This window comes from Lepidochelys kempii, chromosome 3, assembly GCF_965140285.1.
Source record: "Lepidochelys kempii isolate rLepKem1 chromosome 3, rLepKem1.hap1, whole genome shotgun sequence".
In the NCBI taxonomy this organism is placed as follows: Eukaryota; Metazoa; Chordata; order Testudines; family Cheloniidae; genus Lepidochelys; species Lepidochelys kempii.
The window spans coordinates 160,286,283-160,312,914 of NC_136382.1; the positions used below are offsets into that span (position 1 = coordinate 160,286,283).

Below are 26,632 nucleotides of genomic sequence, written 5' to 3' on the forward strand. Positions count from 1 at the left end.
ATTATACTGGGTTGTTATTACTCAAACCCCAGTTATAAATTTGCAAGCTGCTCCTGCGTCCTGCAGCAGGATCTGAGTTGAAGGACAGTCTCCTCTTCTTAACCCTCTTTCCCCCCTCCCCCAAAAAAAAAAATTAGGAGGGAATATACCAGTTGAACTCTTTACTTTTGGGGGAACGGTGGGGGATCTTGAAAATAGTTAACAGACGAGTTGTGTGTGTACATACAGCTTGGAAAAACTTACTGCTAAGGATTCTCAAGGCTTGGTGCTAGAGATGATTTTTAATTGGAGCCAGACCACTCTATAGTTTATAAATGTCAGGAGGCTGTTAGAAAAGAGTTCGTTGTTTTTGTGTTTTTTTTTTTTGTAACATGGATTGAAAGTTCTAGCTTATTTAAGGAAAGCGATTTTAAGGGCAGATCTGTGGTACAAAATGGCACCTCCAGTAGTAGCAAGCAGTTTCATAGTGAATCATTAATTATATACTATTTAATCATACCAAAATAAATGCACTTTAGGTGTTTGAAATTGTGCCAAAATGTTAAGCAAGCAAGGGTCACTAGAAGAACAAACTAGTGAAACACAGCTTTTCTAATGGTGGTTATTTGGAGAAATTCCAAGAAACTGTATTAACTCTGTTAACAATCAGTAGATTTGAAATGCATTCCTGAGTAAAGCTGAAGGGAACACTTTTGTTACAGGACATATTGAAGATGGATTTAAATTGCATTAGGCCGTACCAGTCATTTGGTTTCATAGTTACCAGGGCATATGGAGTTCATTTATTTCTCTTCCCATTGTTTCAAGTAATTGTTGAACGTAAACAAAATAACTGGTTCGAGAGACTGTCAAACTTTATCCCAAACTTATTCTATTCCCTGTCTATGTGCTGATAGGGAAACATTCTTCAGATTTTCAGTCTATTTGAATCCTTTTGGGTTCCATCAATAGTTCAGCAAAGAGTATTCAGACCCTCATATTTGCCCTGAAAATAAACTTCTCCCCATCCCTGAAAGTCCAGTGTAATCAAAATGCTGCTGCTGAAATTCTTTCTTTCCTGTCACTCTGACTATCCCACGCACATTGAATTCAATCTGGTCTCTTGCATCAGCTTCAGCCTCCTCACCCAGAGGCTCTACAAACTTATCTGCCCCTATATTTTTGCTCTCACTTTCTCTGGCCCTTCTTCCACTACTTTCAGTCCTACTAGACTGCTCACTTACTCTGATTCTGTCACGTCAGTTAGTATCTTGACTTAAATGGGACCACTTATGGGGAAAGATACTCTACCTTTGGTCTTTCTGTTTTGCCTACTTGCTATATCTAGAAGAACTACCACGTGTCCTCTCCTCAAAATCCATCCTTAAAGACAAGCAGAATGAAAAAGTTTCCTGCCATGGTCGCCTTTTCCTGAACTATTGTTCCATGTCTTTTTTGTCTTGTCTTGTCTGTCTTAGAATGTGAGTACTTATAGTAGGAAATGTTGTAACTGTTTGTTTTGTAAGGGGATATCAGCTTAGTGTTGTGAAAAACAATATAATTATGTTGACCCTGTTCAACACTTTTTGTGGCGTTTTTGGCTTTGAAATTGAAGTAAATCCATACTAGTTTTGTAGCTGTGCTGCCACAGCTGATCGCCAGGCACAAAGAAAGAGACTTAAAAATATTTACCAGAAGCCAATGCAGAAGCTTGGGGAATGGAGCTGCAGGGGCAGGGCCTTGAGGTGTGTGTTAAACTTACATTTGTTGTTATACCTCCCCTATAATTTCCTTGTTGGAAAGAAGATTAGATCTTTCCCTTTCCTCAGCGCCTCCTTGCAGTTGGAGTGGGGTGAGATCTGTCTCATGGAAGAAAGGTTGCCTGTTATTCTTCAACAAGACAAGGGCCATAGATTGATCCTCCGTTGGACTTTCAGCATTTAGGTAGAAACAGACCTTTCAATCTCTGGGAGTAACATGGGCTCCGCCTCCTAACTAGTTCACCAGTTTCTGACTCCACAACTACAGGCAGGTGAAAAACAGACCTCTCCTTGCAAAGTTTAGATTAATAACCGAATTCTGCTGGTCTGTTGCAAACTTCTAAAATCTGGAGCAACTGGATTTCAGAGTAAAAAGACCTAAGATTTTGGAAGGCATGGGGAGCACATAACTGGCTATAGGGGGGGATCTTTCCTGCCTGAGGTACTGCAGCAGCACGTTTTCCCCTTGCAGCAGCAGAACAGCAAGTGGTTTGGCAGTGAAACATGAAGAAAGGAGAACTTTGCTTTTCTTGCTCTTACCCCCATCATCGAATGCGTGGACAGATTTGTCTTTTGTGTGACAAAGAGAAGGATTTGGTGGTTGCAGCCTCTCTAGCAAAGGGATTGCCTAGGCGTCCCTCTCCCAGTGGACACAGAAGGAGGTGCAGGAGAAATGGCAGGTGACTGATGTGCCCTCCCCTAGCTGGTGAGGGCAGACAGTTTCTGACAGTATCTTAGAGCCTTCAGCCTATGTCCTCAGTCACTGAGGACCAGTGTGGCCACAGAGAGATCGTGTTGTTTGTTTGCAGATGGGGAACAGCAAGGTGAAACCAGTGAGGGGGGACTTTAGGACCTGCCCTCAGCCATTTATCTAGCCCTCTTCTGTGTGCTTTGAGCGGTTTTTCTGTTTGGGCACATCTCCACTCAAGAATCCAGCTCACCTGTCTATCCGGTCTTATCGCAGATTCTCCAAGGTTGGGGACTGCTCATTTCCAGGGTATGGCTTGAGTCAATTCAGTTTTATTAAATCACATATGACATATGCAAACACAAAAAGAAAAACTCCATTTAAAACAGCAACATCCATATAATGCATTAAAATGTCAATCGGAACTTCTTCAACGTAATGTGTGAAGGGCAAAAACTGCCACTGATTTAATTACTGGTGATTAAGAAAATACTAAAAACATTATCTCTTTTGTATAAAGTATTTATTACCATCTCAAAAGGCAAAATCTAACATGCACTCAAAAGCTGGGAAATTCTACAATCCATAAGAGGACGTGGATCTTCCAACACTCTCTATTTATATGGGCAAAAACAAAGATAGGAAGGAACCTTTCCATAGCAGCCTTTAAGGACAGCAATTTCCATGGTTTGAAATCTTAACTGAGTATTGCCTTACATAAATGAGGATTTGATAACTCATTCAAATATGGTTCAAAAACATGGGCAGTCTTCAAAATCCTGAACCATAGCTGCATCTTCGTGTTTGGTAGTATCTGTCACTCTGAGTAGTTGACTTAAGTTGATGTAAAAGATATTGATAATAAGTAAATAATAGAAAAACCTAACTTAGCTATAATAAATTGAAGAGTCTTCTACCATGGACATAAGGAATACCCGGGTTGTTCTCCATCTCCTGAAGGTAAGGACAGGGCAATCTAAACCCTGGAAGTACCTCTCAGGCTCTCTGACCAGTGGAACCTTGGTTCTCATGGAACCTTCCTACCTGTGCCACCCAAGCACCCCTCCGCTTCCTTCACTGGGGGTACTGCCTCTCTCTGTCAGGGGGGAGTGGAATTCTCTCCAAGATCCCAAGTGAAAAAGAGCTGCCTTGAATAAGGCTAAAATTAAAACAGAGGGAGGGATTGTTGGAGAACTCACTAGGTCTCAGAATGCATTCCAGAGTTCCTGTATATATCCCAAGGAGTCCAAAGAGCCCCAAGCAAAAGGAGAGATATTGCCTATCCCCTTAACAAGAGGATGTGCAAAAAATGGATGCAACAAGCTGTACTCCATTTCCTCTCCTCGCCATCACAGAAAAAAGCCAGAGGAGTTGAAGGTAAGATTCAAGGCCCTGATGGCTAAAAGGAAAAGTGCCTAGACACATGTGACTCACCCCTGCGATCCTAGGTGTAAGTCTTCTGAGACATTGCAAAGTGTGTGGCAGGGTGTTTGTTTTGATATTGGTGCAGTTGTTGAAGTCCATCTGGTTATAGCAGGAAAACCTCAAAAGAGGTCTTGAAGAGTAAAATGAAGTTGGTTAGACTTTATCCATTATTAGTCTAACCTTAAGTGAAAGCTTGTTCCGTTTGAGCTGGATCCCCTCAGCTTTAACGTTAGATAGTGGTACTCGGCTACTTTGTTATCTACATTGTCGCAGAGGAGTGCAGATCTCTTGGCAGTTTGTAGATGGAGATGTGGTTTCTAATGCAGCTGGGACCTGATTCTTGGCAATTCATTTTCAGCCCATCAGAGAGAAGCAAATATCTTGTTCTTATGGGGCAATAGACTACTTTGCCAGTCCCTTCTATATTAGGATTTTTCATAGACAAAAGGAAGCTGAGACCTGACTTCAGGAATGGGACCTTCAACCCTGCCTTTAGTGTGTGACAACTTTTTGGACTACCAACCATGAGCTTCTTCACGTCCAGGAGGCACAGCAAAGTCATTCTTGTCCAGGAGAAGATACTTGAAGGTTGCTGCCATGGAGACACTGTCCAGCTGAAAACCCGCGTGTAGCTCTAACCATTCCTACTGTTCTCACTGTAGTCAGGTCCATCTGGAAGTGAAAAATGAGAGGCCCCATTATTACTGCGTAAGGGGACTTATTTTACAATAACAGCACGATAGAAGAGACCTGTCCTCTTTCTACACTGCAGAAGGACTGTATTGTAGCAGTGCTTCACCATGGGTTGCCTGGCATTTAAAAGGAATTAATTGGGGAGAGTTTTTTTGGTTGTCAGTTGTTCTGACAATCATGGTTACTCTGAGGATATCTTTTCCTGAATGTCCGCTTCAAATTCCTTCCAATTTGGCAAAGAGACTGGAACAGAGACTGATACTACGATTCCACAAGTAGTAGAAATCCTCCAAGAAGGCATAGCTTTGGGAATGATAAAGTTTCTGCATTATTTTGCATCCTTTGGTTAAGAAACTGGCCGAACAACAAAAACACCTCAGTGCACCTGGACATCCAGCAATTTCTAGAACAGCCTTGTTGACCAGGCATTTTTGTGGTTATATAAAATATAACCTTATTTTAATGCCCTTACGCAAAAAGCCATTCAGGTGACCATATGGCTGTTAACCAATGCATTGACTAAATTCTGTGAAATAGTTCTTAAACTTCAGTGGGTACAGTCTTAGGAGGGAATGCTGCACGTTTCACTGCAGACAAGTTTTTTGTAAGAGAGAATCTGTTTATTTCAGTATCTTTGTTCCCTTTCTTAAAGCTCTTACACTGCTCAAAATTCTGTTATAGGATTTGTGGACCTTGCTTCACCAAAGAATAGGAAAACTCCTCTGTCTGAACGGGGGTGTGTGTGTGCAGTAGCAAGGTCTGTACACCCAGCCCATCTGAGGCAAACGAAGGGGTATATGAAGGTGTTCATGTACTTAAATTTAAAAAACTGTAAACTCGTTTCCTGAAGTAGGCATATGTTTTAAATTAAATCTAAAAATCTTAACCTAAACTGGAGAGCAACTTCAGAGGAAGGAGTTTAGGCTGCTGCCAGTGTCTGAGGTCTGTCTGCTTCAGGCAGTAAGCATTGGGCCTTCTGCATTAAGGATCTATGGACCTTGCTATTTAAGAGAGGAAATTTTCAGGTAAGCACAAATAAATAATCCTAATCTATCTCCTTTTCTAGCCTGTTTTCAGGTTCCATAAATACCTCCAGTGCCTGTCTTTGTGCTTGTCCTTGTTTTCCCAAGGGGTTGGTATTTAATGAGTCTAGTCAGTTTCACTGCTGCAGTTTGGACCCTTATGGGCAGCAGGGAAAATGGCAAGAATAGTCCTTGCTTTCATTCTGAGTGCTTGGGAAAATGTGAAAATGGCAAGAATGGTCTCTTCTGCCCATAAGGTTCTGATCTGGAGCAGTGAAAATGACTAAACTAATCCCATTTCCTCAGCTTTGGCTAGCAGCAATGAACAGTGACAAAGGAACTGGATCTGTGTGCAGACTCAGTACTGCATTGGTTCAGAAGGTTAACTCTGCACTCTTTACGTGCTGGGGTGATTTAGTGGAGTTGGGTGTTTGTTTTGTTTTTGTTTTCCAAATCTATGAAGAGACTTTTCAGTGTGGGAAAAGACAAACGCCACAAAGGATAGTGGGCAAATAGAAAATGTTTTCAAATAATGGAGAGTAAAAATACCTAATAAATACTCCCCTGATTGACCAGTTATAAGCTGTGATCACTATATGCTGCATCTTTAATGAGACTTGGGACAGACTCATGAGACTTGACACTAGTGTGACTACAGTGTCATGGGCCAGTACTCAGCTGGAACATTTCAGGGTTTGGATCAAGCCAGCAACTGACAAGGTGTTGAATACCATAAACACCTTAATATGTCAAATAGTGGATAAATATCTTAAGACTTCACTCTAATGAGCTGTCCTACCATTTTTATTGCTCAGCACTATCTTGCATTTTACACTCTACTACCATTTTAAAGTGATTCAGTAGGCAAAAGGAATGCCTGCTGTATTAACTAAACCGTCAGTATTAATGACTAAATAGAATTAAAACAAAGGCACTTCTTCATAATTGGCTGTCAGTCCTGAAACATATCACTTTAATAAGGGAGGCTCTTACATTCCTAAAACTACAAAGAACTGGAGGAAAATATTCTTATTATGGTCAATTGAATATTTTATTTTCAAACTAGCAGTTGGAAGTGTCGTAGCTGACTATGGCACTAGGATCCAGGAACTCTGAAATTCTAATCCTAATTCTGTCATGTTCACTGCCTGATCCAAGGCACCTCACCTAACTTCTGTCTTATTTAAGCATCTTGTAAAACTTGGTTAACAATACTTGCCTACTTCACAAGGGTGTAAAGACTGGTTCCACTGCATAAAGTTCCTACAGTGCTTTGAAAATTAAATATTGCATAATTGCTAGGTATTGTGCATAATCTAAGGTATGGGCCATATTGTAGTATTTTGCACAGAACTCTGTCAACAAAATAAAGGAAGAATATAACATTCTCAGAATACTTACTAGTACTTCTCTTTGTATGCTAGGGATCTTGGAAAGGCTTTTTTGTGTGTATATGGATCTACTCTATAGGGTAATAACTGCTCACTTACAAATAGAGATTTATTCTCGAAAGAGAATGTTTTGCTTTTAAAAGATAATGGCCAAATCATATAGGCCTGAATTGGGTAGAAATCCTGTCGAAACTCAGGACTAAACAATTTGAGCTGCTGTCAAGACAACCTCAGCCAAATTCTAATGTCAAATATTGACTAGTCTTTTTAATATATATGTATTTGTTTTACTTAGGATACACACCAGCTAAAATTGCTTAAAACATTAGAAGGCCATGCATATGGTGTTTCTTACATTGCTTGGAGTCCAGATGACAACTACCTTGTTGCCTGTGGCCCAGATGACTGCTCTGAGCTTTGGCTCTGGAATGTACAAGTAAGCAATCCAATATTAATACAAAATTTCATGTTTAACTCTAGCAGTTGGCTTTGTTATGCACTGGAACTGTTCAGTAAGGATGAAATCACTTCAGTAAGCTTGTTTCTATATAGGTGAACATGGAAACATTTGCAGTTTTTCATTTTATTAAAAATGTTGCTAATAGACCCAGATCTTTCCCAAATCTAGGTAGAATATAAAATGTCTATACTAAATGTTAACAGAACTGAAACTAATTTGTCAGTGAGTCTACTCTCCATGGATCTTCTGTCCTTTCAATTCTGGAATACCAAGGGGTGACTGTAATGTTTCCATTCCAAGTGATCATCCACACTAGAGAGAAGTTACTGTGTGGTGTTTCTGAAGTCTGGATGATACACTTCAAGAGGATTTATAAGGAGTGAATTCCTTTAGTGCCATGGTTTTTACAAAGATGAGTTGTAATGTTTCTAATGTTCAAGTGACATTTACAGGGCTTATCTCTGAGGTGAGGAAGTAGCCAGGAATCCAAGTTTTGTGGTTTCTTTAATTTTGTGATCCAAGTGGCCAGTGTGGTAGAGTCTGACCCATTCACATAGTGCTGAAATGCTTGTAGGTGTGATCCAAGAGCATTTGGTCCTGTCTCTTTGTTCAGTGTGTGAGACAGTTGAGAGAGTAATTTACTTTTGGCTTTAGAAGAAGCGTGTGGCCCATACAGACTGTGTCTGGCCTAAAGGACAAGTTCAGATTGTGAAGAATCTAAGGTGTCATTTAAAATAAAAAGGTTTCTAGCACCTGTGGCTGCAGAGATCACATTTGAAATAAAGTTAACAGTGTAAACCAATAATTATGTTTGCAGACAGCCTGAAACCATGACTGAGAGGTAAACTCTGTTCCTTATTAATCTCTGTTGGAATGTTGACTCTTAAAAGACCTTTCAGTATCAAGGTTACATATTCCATTGCTGATCATTTTAGGGGATGGGTGTGTAGCCCTTGAGAGAACAGGGAGTTGTTTCAGGGAAGGAAGTATATAGGGGAGAAAAGAGAGAGAAACAAAAGGCAGAAGTAGTGGCCTAAAGGGCAGCAGAGTCACTTCCTAAAATTTCACTCTGGTCAAACCTCCCAGTGATACCAGTGGGAGATCAATGAGGATTGAGGGGAGTATGAAGTTCAGAATTTATATCCCAGTAGATTTATATCTCAGACCACAGTGAAACATGGCATTTGGCCCTTTCAGATGAGTGTGACACTCCTACTTTACAATCCATGGACAAAAGTTCATCCTAGCATGGAGAGTTTAAGATGCAATATCCAGAGAATGGTTAACTGTAAGCTACTGTAAGGAAGACAACCCATTGCAGAGAAGCTAAATGAACTCTTTGCATTGGTTTTCACTGCAGAAGATGTGAGAGAGAATCCCACCCCCTACCCATTTATTTTTAGGTGACAAATCTGAGGAACTGTCACAGATTAAGGAGTCAATAGAGGAGATTTTGGAACAAATTGATAAATTAAGAGTCAGCAGGGGCAGATGGTATTCAGCCAAGAGTTTTTAAGGAACTCATATGTGAAATTGCAGAACTATTAATTGATATGTAACTTGTACCTTAAATCAGCCTCTGTACCAAATGACTGGAGGATAGCTAAGGTAACGCCGGTTTTTAAGAGGTGATCCTGGCAACTGCAGGCCAGTAAGCCTAACTTCAGTACCAGGTAGGGTGCTCTTAAATTATGGTAAAGAACAGAATTATCAGAAACGGCAATAAACATGATGTGTTGGGCAGGAGTAAACACGGCTTTTGTAAAGAGAAATCATACCTCTCAAATCTTTAAAAATTCTTTGAGGTGGTCAACAAACATGGGGACAAGGGTGATCTAGTGGATATAGAGTACTTTCAGAAAGCCTTTGACAAGATCCTGCACCAAAGACTGTTAAGCAAAGTAAGCAGTCATGGGAAAAGAGAGAAGGTCCTCTCATGGATCAGTAGCTAGCTGAGATAGGAATAAAGGATCAGTTTTCACAATGGAGAGAGGTAAATAAGGAGCATCCCCCATGGATCTGTCCTGGGACCTGTCCTGTTCAACATGTTCATAAATTATCTGGAAAAGGGGGTGAACAGTGAGGTTGCAAAATTTTCAGATGATACAAAATTTAAGCAGCTTTGGACTATTTGAGAAGAGTTACAAAGGGATCTTGCTAAACTGGGTGGCTGGGCAACAAAGTGGCAGATGAAATTCAGTGTTAAGTGCAAAGTAATGCATGTTGGAAAAAATAATCGCAACTATACCTATAAAATGATAGGGTCGAAATTAGCTGTTACCACTCAAGAAAAAGATCTTTAAGTCACTGAGGACAGTTCTCTGAAAACATCCGCTCAATGTGCAGTGGCAGTCAACCTAATAGAATGTTCGGAACCATTAGGAAAGCAATAAATAAGAACACAGTAAATAATATATATACACACATACACATGCCAATATATAAATTCATGGTACACCTACACCTTGAATACTGTGTGCAGTTCTGGTCTCCCGTCTCCCCCCCCGGCCAAAAGCGTAACTGAGCTAAAAAAATGAGATAAGTTAATGCAGGATGGGTCCATCAATGGCTATTAGCCAAAGTGGTCAGGGATCCAACCCCCTTGTTCTGGGAGTCCCTTAACCATCTGACTGCCAGAAGCTGGGAGTGGACAATGAGATGGATCACTTAATTGCCCTGTTCTGTTCATTCCCTCTGAAGCCTCTGGCCCTGGTTGCTGTTGGAAGACAGGATACTGGGCTAGATAAACCACTGGTTTGACCCACTATCACCATTCTTACATTCTTAAGATTTTTGGTACTCTGCTTTCTAGTAAAAAATAATGGACTGTCTCTGCATTCTTTTGGTTTCCTCTTTTCTTCACTCTTTCTGTGCCTGTCATTTATCTTTTCCCTTCCTTCATTGATCTTTCACTTTCTTCTTCCCTCAAAATCCATTAAATACACTCACTGCCTGTCCTGGCTTCAGATCTGAAGTGGAAGCAAAATGAGGCGGAGCTCATTGCAGCAGCTGGAGTCAGAACATGGCTGACAGTTTCCCATGCTGAAAGAAAATTAGAATGACCCCAGCTCCACCTCCTTGTTGCTCCCTAGAAGACTTTCATAGTGTGCAACCTTTTTTAAAAACTTTTTTAACCTTTTTATTCAATTAATGCAGTGAAATGTCCATAATTAGAAACACTAGGTTAAGTTTTCATGCACATCTGTTAATTATATGTCTGTAGGGGTGGGCAAAACTGGACTTTGTAGTGGTTGATTTTCTTTGTTTCCTCTCCAGACTGGGGAGCTGAGGACAAAGATGAGTCAATCTCATGAAGACAGTTTAACCAGCGTGGCTTGGAATCCAGATGGGAAACGCTTTGTAACAGGAGGGCAACGTGGACAGTTCTATCAGTGTGTAAGTTCTACCTGTGTGTTCATGTCCTCTCCGAACACTTGCTTCATTGCAGCTGAAAACAGCAGATTGTACTTAGGAGTAAAAACTAGGGCTGTCAATTAATTGCAGTTAATGCCTGCGATTACCTGAAAACAAAATTAGTACTTAACTTTTTTTTTTTTTAATTGCATATCTCTGGGCGGGGAGGTAGCCTCTTGTGGAGTGGGGGCTGAAGCCCTGAGCCTATATTTAATATATGGAAAATATTTTAAAATATTTAAATAAATGGTATTCTATTATTGTTTAATAGTGCACTTAAAACTGTGATTAATCACGATTAATTTTTTTAATCGCTTGACCACTCTAGTAAAAACAGGTGTAACATGGTTAATGGGTCTGTTTTCTCTATCTGTTGAGGTAGTCACTAGAGAACATGTAATGAAAAATAATTTAACTTGTTATAAATTTAGTTACCCGTGGAATCTTTTGGCCCTCCTACGTTTGGAGGTAAAGTAGCATGTATACTAACGCCCTGACAGACTTTTTCATTCTTTGGTACCAAAGCAGGAGTATTACTGAAACAAACATCAATATGCTGGGTCAGTTTAGTTGATTTGAACAACTTCTTTAGCATTTGCTGACTTTGGTTCACAGGAATCATTGACTAGTGAACACTTTAGGCCAAGGAAGCTAGCTTTCTATAGAATTCATATTGACTATTTAAATTTCTAGCGTGCGAAGCTATCATTTTTTAACTATTTACATTTAAAAAGGGAGGGAGGAATCAGTCCTATGGATATGCTATGGAGTTCCATCCATTTGGGGGTCCGATTTCTTGCTGTCTGGGGGTATAGCAATGGCGTTGAAAGAGTTGAGGTCTTCGAATAACTGGCTGACTTGAGCCAGGAGTTTAGATTTCGACCATGTCAAACCTCAAAGGAAATGGGACAGGGGATTCTCCTGTCTCTGTGTTGGTTTGAGGGTGGAGATGGAAGGCGATTCCAAACAGTATACTAATTCTCATGATCACCAACACTTTATCCGATACGGGACAAGAGAACTCTTCTCTCGTGCATCATTCTTTTAGTTACTCCTACTAAAACCTCTCATCAAAATTCCTAAGGGTATGTCTACACTGCGAAATTAGGTCGATATTATAGAAGTTGATTTCTAAAAATCAACTCTATACAGTCAATTGTGTATGTCCACACTAAGCGCATTAAGTCATCGGAGTGCGTTCTCACTACCGTGGCTAGCATAGACTTATGGAGCGGTGCACTGTGGGATAGCTATCCCACAGTTGATAGGGGGGAGCGTTGAAACATTTGCAGCTGCGGGAGGAAAAAAAGGGAGAGTAGTATTTAAAAAGACACAGTTTAGAGAACAATGGGTAGACTTTCACCTTGAACCAAGCTGTTAACATTACATAGCACATGTGCCTTCGGTACAAGGTCGCATTTTGCCTCTTGTATTGAGGGCCTGCCGTTTTGCTGTGAGAGATCACACACGCAGGGCCAGGCAACAGAATTCGGCTTGCAGGCAGCCATGGTAAGCCACAGTCTTTCGGCTTCTTCAATCTTCATACCTTGTGGGAATGGTTTCAAACAGCAGCACCCTCCTTTCCCATACCAAGCACCCGTTGGGTTGGCCATTTAAAAGGAGGGGCTGCGGTTTTCAGGTTAACAGGTAACACAAACCCAACTAACATCCCCCTCCCCCGAATTCTCTGGGATGATGGCTTCACTCCTCCTCCCACTACGTGACTAGTATCAGGGAAGATCCTTGCTGGCCAAACGCAAACAGCTCAGTGTGAACAATGCTCCCCCTGCCCCCGGCATGGCTAAAAGTGGGGATGATTTCAGCCAAAGGCAAACAGCCCAGCAGGAACGGCCACCTCTGAATGTCCCCTTAATAATGTCCCTGGAGGATTTGCACTCCATCCCCAGACACATTAACGGACTTTTCTAGTAGCTGTATTGGCTGCGAATGCATCCCAAGTCTTCAGGGCAAATTAATCATTTAAACACACTTGCTTTTAAACCATGCATTATATTTACCAAGGTACACTCACCAGAGGTGCCTTCTCTGGCTTCATGGTCCGGGAGCCCGGTTGGGAGTATATTGGCTCCAGGGTGATAAACAGTTCCTGGCTGACAGGGAGAACAGTTTCTCTGCTTGCCTGTTGTGCACTATCCTCCTCCTCCTTGTCCCCAAAATCCTCATCCCAGTTGCGTGAGACTCCCCCCTTGCAGGTGTCCACAGATGGGTGGGGTAGTGATAGGGGCACCCCCTAGAATTGCATGCAGCTCATCACAGAAGCGGCATGTCTGGGGCTCTGACCCGGAGTGGCCGTCTGCCTCTTTGGTTTTTTGGTAGGCTTGTCTGAGCTCCTTAATTTTCACACGGCACTGCTGCAGGTCCCTGTTATAGCTCTGTGCATCATGCCCTTGGAGACTTTTTTTCAAATATTTTGGCATTTCGTCTTTTGGAACGGAGTTCTGATAGCAAGGATTCATCCATACAGCGAGCAGATCCAGTACCTCTCATTCAGTCCATGCTGGAGTTCTTTGCAGTTCTGGGACTGCATGGTCCTCTGTGCTGATGAGCTCGCCATGCTGGCCAAACAGGAAATGAAATTCAAAAGTTCCCAGTGCTTTTCCTGTGTACCTGGCTAGTGCATCTGAGTTGAAAGCGCTGTCCAGAGCAGTCACAATGGAGCACTCTGGGATAGCTCCCGGAGGCCAGTACTGTCGAATTGTGTCCACACTACCCCAGATTCAAGCCGGCGATGTCAATTTCAGTGCTAATCCCCTCCTCGGGGAGGAGTACAGAAATTGATTTTAAGAGCCCTTTAAGTCGACAAAAATGGCTTCATCGTGTGGATGGGTGCAGGGTTAAATTGATCTAACACTGCTAAATTCGACCTAAACTCATAGTGTACACCAGGGCTTAGAAATCTAACTTAAAAGAACACCTTGGTTATATTTCCTTCCTAAACAGGATCTAGATGGTAATCTCCTTGACTCCTGGGAAGGGGTGAGAGTGCAATGCCTCTGGTGTTTGAGCGACGGGAAGACTGTTCTGGCATCGGACACGCACCAGCGAATTCGGGGTTATAACTTTGAGGACCTTACAGACAGGAACATGTAACTACCTTTTTTCTTACAAATTCTTAACTCTCATAAATCTAGTCCGATTCCCCTGTTGAGAAAACTGTTAGTCTGTGTAATGTATCAGAACATCTATCTACATTGTATACTTTCTCTGTGGACCCAGCAAATACTGAAATAGAACTAGATGACTTAAACTCAGTTCTGGTTGTAATCCCCTTTCAAATATAATACTAATGGCCCACTTAATTATAAATATGAATGGAAGTATTGCAACTGAAAACTTTTGTGCTTTCTTGGTGTTACTTTTTTTTTTTTTTAAATGTCCAAATAGTAGTGCTCCTAACATTATGGTGTCTGTCCTGTGATTTCAGAGTACAAGAAGATCATCCTATTATGTCATTTACTATTTCAAAAAATGGCAGATTAGCTTTGTTAAATGTAGCAACTCAGGTAAGTTGATAGATTTAAAAATACAAATAAGACTTTTTCTTTCCACTGCTAATTTTATTTTTTTTAGAAAATCTGAGGGAATTTTGGATCTGTAATGATATTAAACAATAGACAAAGCAGTATTCCATACACAACATATGAAGTTCACAGTATGTACATATATACAAATAAACAAATGTAGGATTCTCCAAAAGGGAAGATCTTTTTTTTTTAAGGCTTAACAAAACATAGTATGAAGGGAAATATTTTGACTGTAAATTACAAAATATCTGCTGCTAGATTTAAACACTTCATTTTACTATGTTTGGCTTCCCAACGTTGCAGCAATATTCTAGAGTTATCATCCGTGGAATATTGGTGTTCCACATAACTTTTCTTTATGGACTTCCGAATTTAAGTATTTTGGAAACCCCAAACTAGAGAATTGGGTGCTAGAAAAAGAGACAGGACAAGCATTTAAGCCATTGTTCTAGTGCATGAGATCCATTCGGTTTCACATTATAGTTTGTTTTATTGCCTAAGCTTGTTGACATGCCAAAAATGAACAAATGATAAAAGTGCAATACTTCAAAGGTAGGTGCTGGATATTGTCTTACAATAAAAATAACCTTCGGCATGCTCTTTGCCCCCCACAGGGAGTTCACTTATGGGACTTGCAAGACAGAGTTTTAGTGAGAAAGTATCAAGGTGTTACACAAGGGTTTTACACAATTCACTCGTGTTTTGGAGGCCATAACGAAGACTTCATCGCTAGTGGCAGTGAAGGTAACATCGGCTTTAAAGACTTCAGATGTCAGTTGATGTACATTTCAAGCACACACTGGGTATAAAAGGGGATGATGCAATGAATTTTTAATTAATGTTAATGCTGTTACCGGCAACGATCATCTGTAAAAGAAAGTTATTGTCCACAGGAGTGAACGAAAGTGTGTCTCAGTGCTGCTGAAGTTAGATACAGTAAGGAACAGTCCTGCTCTAGCAGAAAGGATAGCCTGTATGCTCTGCCTCTTCCGTCTCTCTCCTATAATGGGTTTATAGCACTGAGTAAGCTTTAACTATGTGCGGGTATGTTGGGTTTTTTGAGAGGCATGACATTAGCAGTTGTGCTTTTGGCCAAAATAGTTCTGTAGTGAGTAACTTAAGTTCATTTGATTGGTAGTTTTTCAAAGGCAGGTGTGGTCAGATAATTTTAATTCCAGGAGAGCAGTCATCTCAACTCAAGTGGAATTAATTATAATGGGAGGAAAAACAAAGTCTCAAATCCAGCAGTTGATGACATGGCAACTCTAGCAAAGGTTGTTCTTTTGTGACTAAGATTTGTGTTTTTTGTACTTAAAAATAGTCTATGGTGAGTATAGAATTTAGTTTACCGAACCTGTCCCAAACTGCTTTCGAGTGAACTAGTTCAGGCTTGTGAGGGGCTTAGCTCCTTCAACTCCCATTTGAGATCAATGGGACTTGAGGGGGCTGACCCCTGCTCAGGCCCAGTATTTGTAGTGCACAAAGGTAAACTGAGTAGCCACTGTTTGTACTTAATAGCTCAAAGTGGAGCCTCTTCAGAAAGAGGTGTTGACTATGACACACTTTCTTACATATTTTATTTTAGTGGAAACTGCAGAAAGATCTTTACATTTTAAACCAAGTTTCTCCTCTGTCATTACCTAGTGGAAGATACCAGCTGAAAGATAGCACCTCTAATGCAGTGTCCTCCTCCTCATCTTTGAGCTAGTCTAGTGTGGGGTTTAGTACTTGTGTGCCTGAAAGTTCAGGGCTTGTGTGCCTAGCCATACTGATGCTTTGTGTGGGGGAGTGTACACGCTACAGTACACCAGTCTTTTTTTTTTTTTTTTTTAATTGACACTTCACTTATGACCTACTATGTGTGTGACATTAATGTGGTAATGAATTTTTCCAGGTCATCTTAAGAACAGCTTTTTTTATTTTTTTTTATTTTCAGTGTCTAAAAACTACCCAGCTGTAGTTGAAGCTGATGGCACCTTATTTAGATTCGGACTGCTAGAGGCTGTTGCCTCTTTGCACTGAATTGTTGCAAATGTGGCTGCTGTGAAAGTCTCTCTGTACAAAAAAAGTAACAGATTAGAATGCCATAACCTCTTAAATGTAAAGGTATGTTGTCAGCTAGGTAGGCTTTTTGCTACCACCTGCACTTATAGGAAGAAAATAAGAAATCTCTTTTGAAAGTAAAATTGACTTCTGCCTTAATCTACCTGGTGTGTCCTTTTTCCTTTTACACACACATCCACTGTCAAGCACCAAAATACTGGCTTGTGTTTACACTTTGATTCTCCACACAGCAGATGCTGGACTTATGGCCCAGAATAGACAGAGCACTGGTTTTGTTTTATTTGATAACAGAATGGATACTTATCTCTATCCTCTGAAATCAGGGGATAGAAAAATGTAAACACAAGGTGTATATTTCATGCAAATACCATAATGAGCTGATTAAGCAGAAAGCAATTTCTTTACCAAATGATTCCCAGATCCTATTCTACCAGGTAGGTCAGAGAGTTGAGCCTGTTTTGTAAGGGCCCAGGGTAAGGTGTGTTTTTGTTTTTGTTTTTAACCTTCAGAATCACATTGGATTGTGTAAAGTGTTGTCTTAGTCTGTTCCTTAAAGCTTTAATTCTGAAAAGGTAGTCTAGTAGTGTACGTACATGTGAGTAGATAGTTTGTTGTAGCTCAGTTTACGTAGCTCCATTTGAGAGAACCTGATGCAGCCTTTAGTAACAAGTCAATCTACAGGTTTGTCAGAAGCTGTTAATCTACATTAGGAGAAAATATCTCATTTTAACTAGTTGGTCTTAAATAAAATGCAGTTCATTATAAAGCAGTGTGGGGTTTTTTTTTATTTGAGAGATTTGCAATGGATTATTTGACCAGTTACTATTTTTTTAAAATAGGAGTTGCTACTGTTCACAAAAGTAGGTTCTTTAGAATCCTATTTGAAATCTATGTAGTATGTAGGTCTCTACAACTTCAAAATGCCATACAAACATTTAATTAATCCTTACCTTGTGAGGTTGGTCAGTAATTGTTTCTACTTTACACATAGGGAAACCGAGGCACAGCAAAATTTTAAAGGTGTATGACCCCATTAGGTCATTTACCAAGTTGGTTAGAATTTTTGGAGGCCTCAGTACCAAGACTTGTACTTTAACTATGCTAAATGCAGCCTTATTTATTACTCATAAATATTGCATCTTAACACAAGGTCCATGTAATACACATGGATTGTCCTCTAAATATTGTGTTTATATATATCTATATATAAAACATATATAGATACATATAAATCTGTGTGTATATAATATAAAAAATTATATAAAATCTCTATAAATTTTTATATAATTTTTTATATCTATCAAGACATTGTTCATTGATCACCAGTATTTTGCTTGAATCCACTTGCAACAGCATAGCCTTAACTTAGAAGGAGGTTGATTTTGTGTTTCTGGCCATGCGTTGGCTGACCATTATAAGATTCAGTGCCATCTTAAATGCTTTCCCTCAGATAATGAGCTCACTAGCGTTGTAAGTCTTAATAAGACATGTCTGCGTTGTGCCCACACTCTTGATTAGATCCTCTCTTTAGACTTTGATTTAGACTTTAGTGAAACCAAAATCTTGTTGTGGTGTTGCACATTAGCAGGGTTCAATTTTAGAATTTGCAACACTTAATTTTTTTTGCAATACTATGTTTTAGGTCTCTGGAAGAGTGCAATTTTAATATGAAAAAATTAGGAGATTTATGTGCTTAGAACATTTTAATTCAATATTTCTCATGCTTCTGCTTCAAATCGATGTTTCTTTTAGATCACAAAGTGTATATTTGGCACAAACGTAGTGAACTGCCAATTGCGGAGCTGACAGGGCACACGCGTACAGTTAACTGTGTGAGCTGGAACCCGCAGATTCCATCCATGATGGCCAGCGCCTCCGATGATGGCACTGTTAGAATATGGGGACCAGCACCTTTCATAGACAACCAGGATATTGAAGGTAAAGCAACTTCCATGTATATTTAAAAAGAAACTGTAATAGAAAGCTTCTGTAATTGAAATAATCCATCCAGTTGCTTTGGATTTCTTGACAATAATTAAAACATACAGTAAGAATATAAATAATATAGTAAACAACCCTCAAACAAAATTGAGTTTCCTGAAAAAGGCCTCAATCATCAGACCACAAAATAATCTGTCTACATATTCCCCCAAACATATACAGCTGGAAAGTGATGCTATCAGAGGCATCCAGGAACCATTTAAACCCCCAACATGGAGCTAGAGTGGATTATAATGTCCCTAGATACCTCAAGATGGCTTAACATTGCCTGTGTTCACTGCATGTAGAATAACAAACTGTTATGCAAATATTAAATAACAAATACTAACCTCACTCTGGAAACAGAATGAGGTTATTTAGCCTTAAGTGAATTTAATGCCCCTGAAAGATACTAGATAGCCCTGGTGACTAGTCACTTCCCCAGAGAACTGGTACAGCACGGGCAGTAGAATTGCAAGTTTTCCCACCCACTGTTGTCTCAGTTCTATTGAGGAAATTCCCTGTATTACAATGAGGGTATTTCAGTTTCCATGTCTATTCAGTCCCTAGCCCTTCTACTGAGATTGCTAACAAGGTGGCTGCTGATGGTAGCTCTTGTATGAATACTTGCCACTGAACAGCTGTCTGGTGGTAATGACTTAAACTAAATCAGCCCTGTACTTTGTATTCTATTACCAGTCCCAACAAACCCAAAATGCTTTCCAGCTCACGTTCTCCTCATTCCTTTCCCTTCACATTTCTACCACCTGTATGCTAATCTAAAATTTAAGATCTGCCTCCCACAGGAAAGCAAATGCCTGTATAACATGAGTAACAGGAAAAGTGGGGCAGGGGGGTAAACTTTAAGTAAAAACAATGTGGATTTATTTTATATAGTGCTCTTGTATAACCTAGGTGGAATAGTTGGATTAGTGTCCTGATACTTCAGGAATCTGAAAATAAGCAAACAGTTTTTGTAATTGTTTTCACTTAATGTTCTCTGGGAACTTTTGAAGCCCAACAGGGCTGTCTCCGTAGTGACCCTTTCCCAGTATAGATCTATATCTAAAAATTGTCAGAGTAAGTAAGAGATTCCAGTAGGAAAAAAATCATGTCCGTTCTAAATCAGTGTCCACTCCATTGCTTATTTTTAGTGTCACTAATTTTTGTTTGTTTTTGTTTTAAGTAGTGTGTGTTGAGTAACAAAAAAAACCTCTCCAAATACTGTGTATTAATCTCCTGAAAGAGAGGAGAGGATATTTGGAAGTCGGAGCGTGCTACTTTTTGTTAAAGCGAAAAGATTATTGGTTACATACATTAATAGAATGCAAAAGAGTAGCTCCCCTTCAGTGAGGAGGATAAAATCCATAGCACATGATTACTCTGAAGCGTGTTAAATTTGTGTGTATGTTACATGTATATAAGTAAGTTATAATTATATATCTTGTAGTGGAGGTTGTTACACCTTGAAAAAATTTCTTATCCAAGTTTAATCTTTTTTACCTTTCATCTTGTCTTTGCTCAGAGGAATGCAGTAGCATGGATAGTTGATGGCGAATTTGGAGCAGACGACTTCTCTTTAACTTAAAATTAGTCGTATTTTAAATGGCTTGGGATTTGGTGCAAACAACATGATTGATAGCTGGACAGACATGCTCGTCATGAAAAAAGAACCATTTCTGAAGCCCGATCGGGGCCAAACATTTACCACCTTGCTTCATAGTAACCAGTTGAGATGAAGCACGTCGTCAGAACGATGTTGGACGCCGTGTCGAATTCCCCCCCCCCCCCCATCGGTTGTGAAGAACTGTGCTACATTCAGGCTAACCATTGAACTCAGTATATATATTTTTTCCCTCCTGCCTTTTTGTCTGGCGGGCTACCGTTCTTGTTGCTCTTCTGTGTAATGAAGTTTAAATGCTTGTTTGGAAAACTTTATTTAACAGTTTAGAAGGCTTGATAGAAAGAGTGCTTTAGTCTGAAGAGTATACATTGGATAGGAAAGTATTTCCTTCTCTTGTTTCTCTAAATCTCTCTCCGCCTTATTTAGCTTGAGATCTTTGCAGCTTGGTTCATGGACTCTAGCCTTGCCCGTTGCGCAGTATATATCAATCCAGACGATAAACCAGTGAACTATGTCAAAAGCACTCTCAATATCACACTTGACAAAAAGTTTTGTACTTTTCACATAGCTCGTTGCCCTGTAAAGGGGTTAACAGCACAATTTTTTTAAAAAAAAATAAATTATTTATAGGATTAAAGTGACTTCATTTGTATACATTTGGAATTTAAACCAGCTTAAAAAACAGTGTCATGAAATGCAGTATAACTGATGCTCTTTTAGAGTATCATGCAAGACATGGTCAAAAGCAGTGGCTGGAAGGAGTTTTACACAGGCTACGTAAAGTATTCTTTTAAAAGAAACCTCATTTCCCATCTTAATGAAGAAACAGAATTATTTAGAAGTGAGAGCTATCAAAATGCACCATGAGACTAGTAGTTTAATAAACAGGACAAAGGTCAGTTTTTAGATTACATAAATACATGCAACAAGTTTTGTCTTAACTTGTGCAACAATTCTGATAAAAGCTTAGGAAGGACCTGAAACAAGGATAATGTTGTTTTGCTTTGTAATTTTAAAAGTACCTTTATCATCCAAATTACAATCCATATTGACAATTTGTATAATTTTTCCCCTAACTTAAATACAACTGCAGCATTTTCCTTAGTATTTGACTAACAAAGATGCATAGATTTTTGTTTTTTGAGGTATTTTGAAGTTTACAGGTTTAAATGTGTCTGCTGGACCTTGTTCTGTGCTGGTGCTGTGAATAGCCTGACATTTTTAGGAATGGTTCCTTAATTTCTTATTAAAAAGACAGTTTGAGTACTGTATGCTTCTCAAAATAAACAGGTGGCCTGGTATCTCTAGTGTGCTTCTGCACTACTCGGCAATTGATTATGGAATGGTGTTAAATTCCCTCTTCTCAACTGGATGGTGAAGGTAGTATCAGGGCTGCCATGAAGTAAAGAGGGAGCAGGGAAGAAGGCAGGCCATCATGAAAGATGTGAACAAAAGGGTGGCTGAGTCTCCTACTGGGACTAAGTAAGTACTCTAGTGTCCTCCTTGGTTGGTTGAAGGGATAACTGTCCATGGGAAGAAAAAACAGACTTGTGGTTGGGTAATGGGAATGGAGGAAATAACACAGTCATAAGACCCTTTTTTTTTTTTTTTTTAAAGGGTGGGGCCAGGACCCAAATGGATGCTCCCAAGGCATATAATACAAGAGAGATTCTAACAGACTATGGCCATTAGGTTCTTTGACTCTCGCTTGTAATCTTAAACACTTAAATTATACACACTTTTTGCTGAGACCAATCCTTAATTTGACCTCATCCTATATTTTGATATTTTCCCATCTGAAATAAGAACTGAATTTCAGTACCTTCAATCTCGTTCATTTGTCTTCAGCTTCCTAAAATGACTTTAAAATTCAGCTGAAATGCTTTTTAAACAAATATAAAATAGTGTTTAATATTGGAATTCAATATCTGTGTAGACTTGGATTACAAACAAACTTTAAACCAAAAAATGGAAAATTAGTTCTCTTCTCTTGACCTGCTAATTCTGGAGATCAACATTCTGTTTCTCCTGCCACCGTTGATGGCATGTCACAGCATTAAGATGATCGTCTTGGTTCTGTGGTGTCAGTGATACTCGTACAGGTTTCAGGAGAAGCAAAGAACACTGAGCTCAGTCTTGGCAAGCTAACCATTTTGGTTTAAATACAAGTCAAATATCTGAATTTTTTACAGTGCTTTACATCTTCAAAGTAGCGTACAATTGATAACAGCAACTGTGCTGCTATTTATACTTTCCAGGCTTCACATATATTCTATTAATTTGGCATTTTAAGCATTTTTAGAGCATTACTGTCTCCTTTAAACCTAAATAAAAATCTCTTCTCCACCAAGAGCATGTAATGCAGTCACTGAAGGGTGTTTTTTTTAACCCTTTATACTTTTAGATGACGTGGAGCCCATTCTGTCTTTCTTTGTTCACCCAAAAACTAACACTGACTTCACTGGGAATTTTGTGTGTGTGTAAGGAATGTGGGATCAAGCCCCTAATATAAATCCAGAAGATTGATTTGTGCTTAGTCACTTCACAGGATTTTCAGCATAGCGCCTATAGCTAAAACTATTAGCAGGGACTCCCTATCTAGTGTAAGCTACAGTACAGCACACTTGAGTCAGTACCTTCTTTTTCATTGAGAATTGTGACAAAGAATATTAAACTTTAATTCTCTTGCCAAAATACTTATTTCTTCTCTTCCTCCTCCACCCCCCCCCCCCCCCCCCCGGGCAAGCTTCTGGACTTTAGAGTCTACTCCTAATGTATACATGGTGAACACTTTGGAATGGGGTTAGTGAGAAGCACATTTTGAGATTGCCATTTAAATTTAGTTATGTAACTCAACTATGCAATATAGATGGGAAGGCTTCTGTACCAGCTAGATGGTGTGGTTCATTTCTAGAAGTCTGTCTTACCAAGTTTGCTATATACATTGTGCCTGCGTCTTACACGTGATATGCAGATACTGATAGAAAGGTGAGACTGTGGCTTTATGGTACTTAGTCTGACAGCAAGATTACCTGTAGGCCTATAGGCTGTGAATGATGACTGGCTACTGTTCTAGACTCTAGACTAAAAAGAGCAGCCTAAACTATTCTTAACATGCTACCACATAGTCATAATGTGTGGTTTGAAAAGTACCAATACTTTTTGCCCATAGACCAAAAATAAGACTTTGGCTATGGAAAAAGCAAATGCAGTAGACTCATCTGCAATGTGTTCATTTCCATGTGCTTAAAAATGTTCCTAGGCTGGGATCTAAGGGTTGGAGCAAATAAGAGTCCTATTTCTCCCCAACAATCAGTTATGTCTAGTAACTGATGCTATACTTCTGGGGGAACATACTGTAAGCTTGGTTTTTTGCATTTTTTTTTTTGTAGCTGTTGATTAAAATATTCACAATAGCTACTCATTATCAGCAATGTAAATCTTTCCTGAATTATGCTTAACCATTTATCTGAATGTGCCTGTGCTGTTCAGGTAAGTAGTTTTTTGAGAGAGATGATGGAACGCAAAGGGGGAAATAAGCTGCTGTTACAAATCTCTGTTCTGAAAAACTTTTATGTCCAATTCCCTCACTCTTTTAGTACAGGTTCTTCAAATGTAAAAGAAGTAACCCTAATAATTTTAAAACTAGTGCAAAGATGCAAGCTGGAAAACTATTCAACTCTTGCCAATAACTTGTCATCCTGGTTTCAAGCAATTAACGTCTAATGCAATCAATTCACTATTGGCAGTATTTGTGTCTAGTGGCATCTCGCTGCACCAATAAATAATGCTCCCAATTCAAACAAAAGTTTGAAGGTTTCTTTATTAGGATATTGCTTCCTGGAAAGTAGAACTGACACAAAATCAGTCTATGTTGAGTATATTATATACATAAAGGTGGGGGAAATCAACATACAGGTCTAGTTTACAGCCAAATTTGTTGGCTGATATGAGGGACAACCAGAAGGAGAGAAGACAGACAGACTTTCAGTAGACTTTTTCAAATCCATATCCCTAAAACAATAAGTTGTCTCAATTTAATTTATTTGAAACTCCTAGAACGAGGAGCACCAATCCTATATATGGCTTTAAAAAAATACACATTGGTTCGTGTCCATTTTCAGCTACCATACTTGATTTAGGAAGAACTGCTAATTTTAAAGACAATTAGCAAAACTTCATTAACTCTTGTACACTTTTTTCTTTTTAAAACAGGGTGGACTTCATTGAATTGTGCAGTGTTGAATTGCTGCAGTAGCTGCCTCTTGTTGCTGAAACACAAACTATAAACCCATTTCCTGTCTGCTAAACCAGATTACCTGGGTTCAGTAAAACAGCTAAGTGTGAACGTTTTCCTATTTGGTATATATGAGAGAGAGTGTGAGTGTGTGTGTGTATTACATAGACATGGAACCAAGTGTTCTAGGTACTGGTCATGTTTTACTGCATACTTTGTCATGTTGTGTGTATGTGAAATGTCCTCTGACTACAGGCATCAGTTAATATCGGTATATTTTTATAAATTTGAAATTCAGTGTGCCCCATCTTTCACTTAAACATTTTTCCTTGTTAGGGAAATGTGCTAGATTTGAATCTTAACATTTTTAGGCACAGATGGAAAAAAGTTATTGGCTCCTTGAAAATGTATGGGACAAAATGGATCATCAAAGCATGTATGTACTTACAAACCAAGCTGTAGAGATCAAGAAAAGAACTTTACTGTTGATCTCAAGATTTCTAAATTGTCAAGATTTATATGGAGTTGTGGTGGAACTAGTTAACACTTAGAGCTTTTGGTATGTAATGACTATTTGCTATGGACTGATATTAAATGTTTCAAAGGATTGCGTTCTTAAACTTTCTGGATTTTTTGTTACTGTCCTCTTGGATTATATTTAGTAGTTTAAATTTCTTTGCTATATTACATTAAAATATAAGAATGTTGGGTCTCATATTTATTTTTCACTTGTTTTACTAATTATTTACAGAACACCCTTTGTTAACTTTTTTATTTTATAAATGTGTAGTATTTTAAACATCTTTAAAAAGAAAATTGTTCAATTGGAACTACATAACTTCTGATTTGTTTTTATTAGGGTTTTTTAAAAAAAACACTTTTTCCATGTCGGTGCACAGCACTTAACAGAAATGTTTGTATTCCCTTTCTTCAGTTCAATAAACAGAATGAATAACTGGACTGAATAGTTCTTAACACTCCTAACCTTCAGTTACATGGCTGTCAATTGGCTGTCCATTACACCTCAGATTTGACAATTAAAATAGAACTTTCAATATTTTAGCATTTTTAGTGAATATTTTCCCAAATATGTATTTGAATCTAACTTAAATGAAGCTGACCCTTTCTAACTTGGCTCAAAGTATCTATGTGTAGACTCCTAGGCTTTGCTTGTTCAGGTTTAACCTACACTAGCTGTTTTGTAATACTTGACACTTACAGCACTTTACTTTTTAGCATCTTAGTCTGTGCTTATCTACATCCTATTAATGTGTGCACTTTCAAAACACAGTACAAGCACTGACTGACTAATCCTTCCCATTCATATGAGAGGGCAATAATCTAGATAGTAAATGCTATAGGGTAGGGATTGTCTTATTTTTTTATACAGCACTTAGTACGGTAGGGTGCTGCTACATTGGACCTCCCAGGTAATGCTGTGCAGCGGTATTTAAACTACTTTTTTTGGGGTAGGTATTTCCCAACCACCTTAAGTCAGATCCTGCTTGAGGCTAGCATTGAAACTACAGTGTTGACCTAAAGGAGATTCCTCCTCCTAGCTTCCCCTTTTATTGCATAAACTACATGCGTTCACTTCCCCTGCTCTCTGTTCTCTTACCTGATATCGTGATGTTGATGCCAGTCTCCACCATCTAAACGTTAAATTTTCAAATAAGCACCTTCCTTGCTTTCTGCTACGGGGCTCCTTACAAATTTAGAGGAGAGGCTTTGTAATCCTCTGCAAAGCCACGTCTTTGACCTTTCAGTTCGTTCTTAAATCTCTTCTTGGCCATAACCCCTACAACAATCTTGACAACAGAGGCAGCTGCTGCCCTGAATTCACTGGCTATCAGACTGACTGTCACAATGTTTCCTTGTGCTCCTCCTGGCTGTCTCTACGTGTTGCCTCTTGTTATATACTTAAATTGTAAACTTTTTAGGATGCTGGGACCATTTTTTAAAGTGTTGGCACAGTCTCTGGTGCAATAGCTCCTAGGTCCTACTATAATATAAACAATTAGTATAAAACTGTACCAGTGTTGAAAAGACATGAAAAAGTTAAAGCCCAAGGCTGACATACTATTAGCAAGCTTTTAAGGGCTTTCTGTAAAGGACTAAGGCCCTCTCTTGTAAAGTGATGCTAAAACACTTTTGTTCACAAAGGAGTACGCTCCCTCCTATTGATCATCTAGAATACATCTTTCTCCCACCTGTAAATTCTAGTGATAGTCAGATTCTAAACACTAAAATCTGAATCATTCTACTGACTTCTGTAGTAAGGTAGAATGAAATCCAGACTAACTTTAATTGCTAGCTGGAAGTATGAAGACTCTACTATGCATTCCTCTCA

The 26,632-nt window shown here is 39.2% G+C and overlaps 1 protein-coding gene across 13 annotated transcripts in view; it reads left to right on the forward strand.

Annotated features, from left to right (window-relative positions):
• WDR26 (WD repeat domain 26) overlaps positions 1–24,902 on the forward strand; it is a 45,619-nt gene extending 20,717 nt beyond the window's left edge. For 6 of the 13 annotated variants that reach the window (XM_073338750.2, XM_073338747.2, XM_073338745.2 and 3 more), the window contains 7 exons: positions 7,254–7,394; positions 10,695–10,814; positions 13,794–13,939; positions 14,278–14,356; positions 14,992–15,121; positions 18,194–18,379; positions 19,947–24,902. In XM_073338750.2, the coding sequence (XP_073194851.2) occupies positions 7,254–7,394; positions 10,695–10,814; positions 13,794–13,939; positions 14,278–14,356; positions 14,992–15,121; positions 18,194–18,379; positions 19,947–19,972 (828 nt within the window). In that variant the 3' untranslated portion in view covers positions 19,973–24,902. Of the gene's footprint in view, positions 1–7,253; positions 7,395–10,694; positions 10,815–13,793; positions 13,940–14,277; positions 14,357–14,991; positions 15,122–16,313; positions 16,430–18,193; positions 18,380–19,946 lie in introns of those variants that run through there. The other 7 variants (XR_012158213.2, XR_012158214.2, XM_073338748.2 and 4 more) reach the window with 7 other exon arrangements.
• Positions 24,903–26,632: the final 1,730 nt, after the last annotated feature.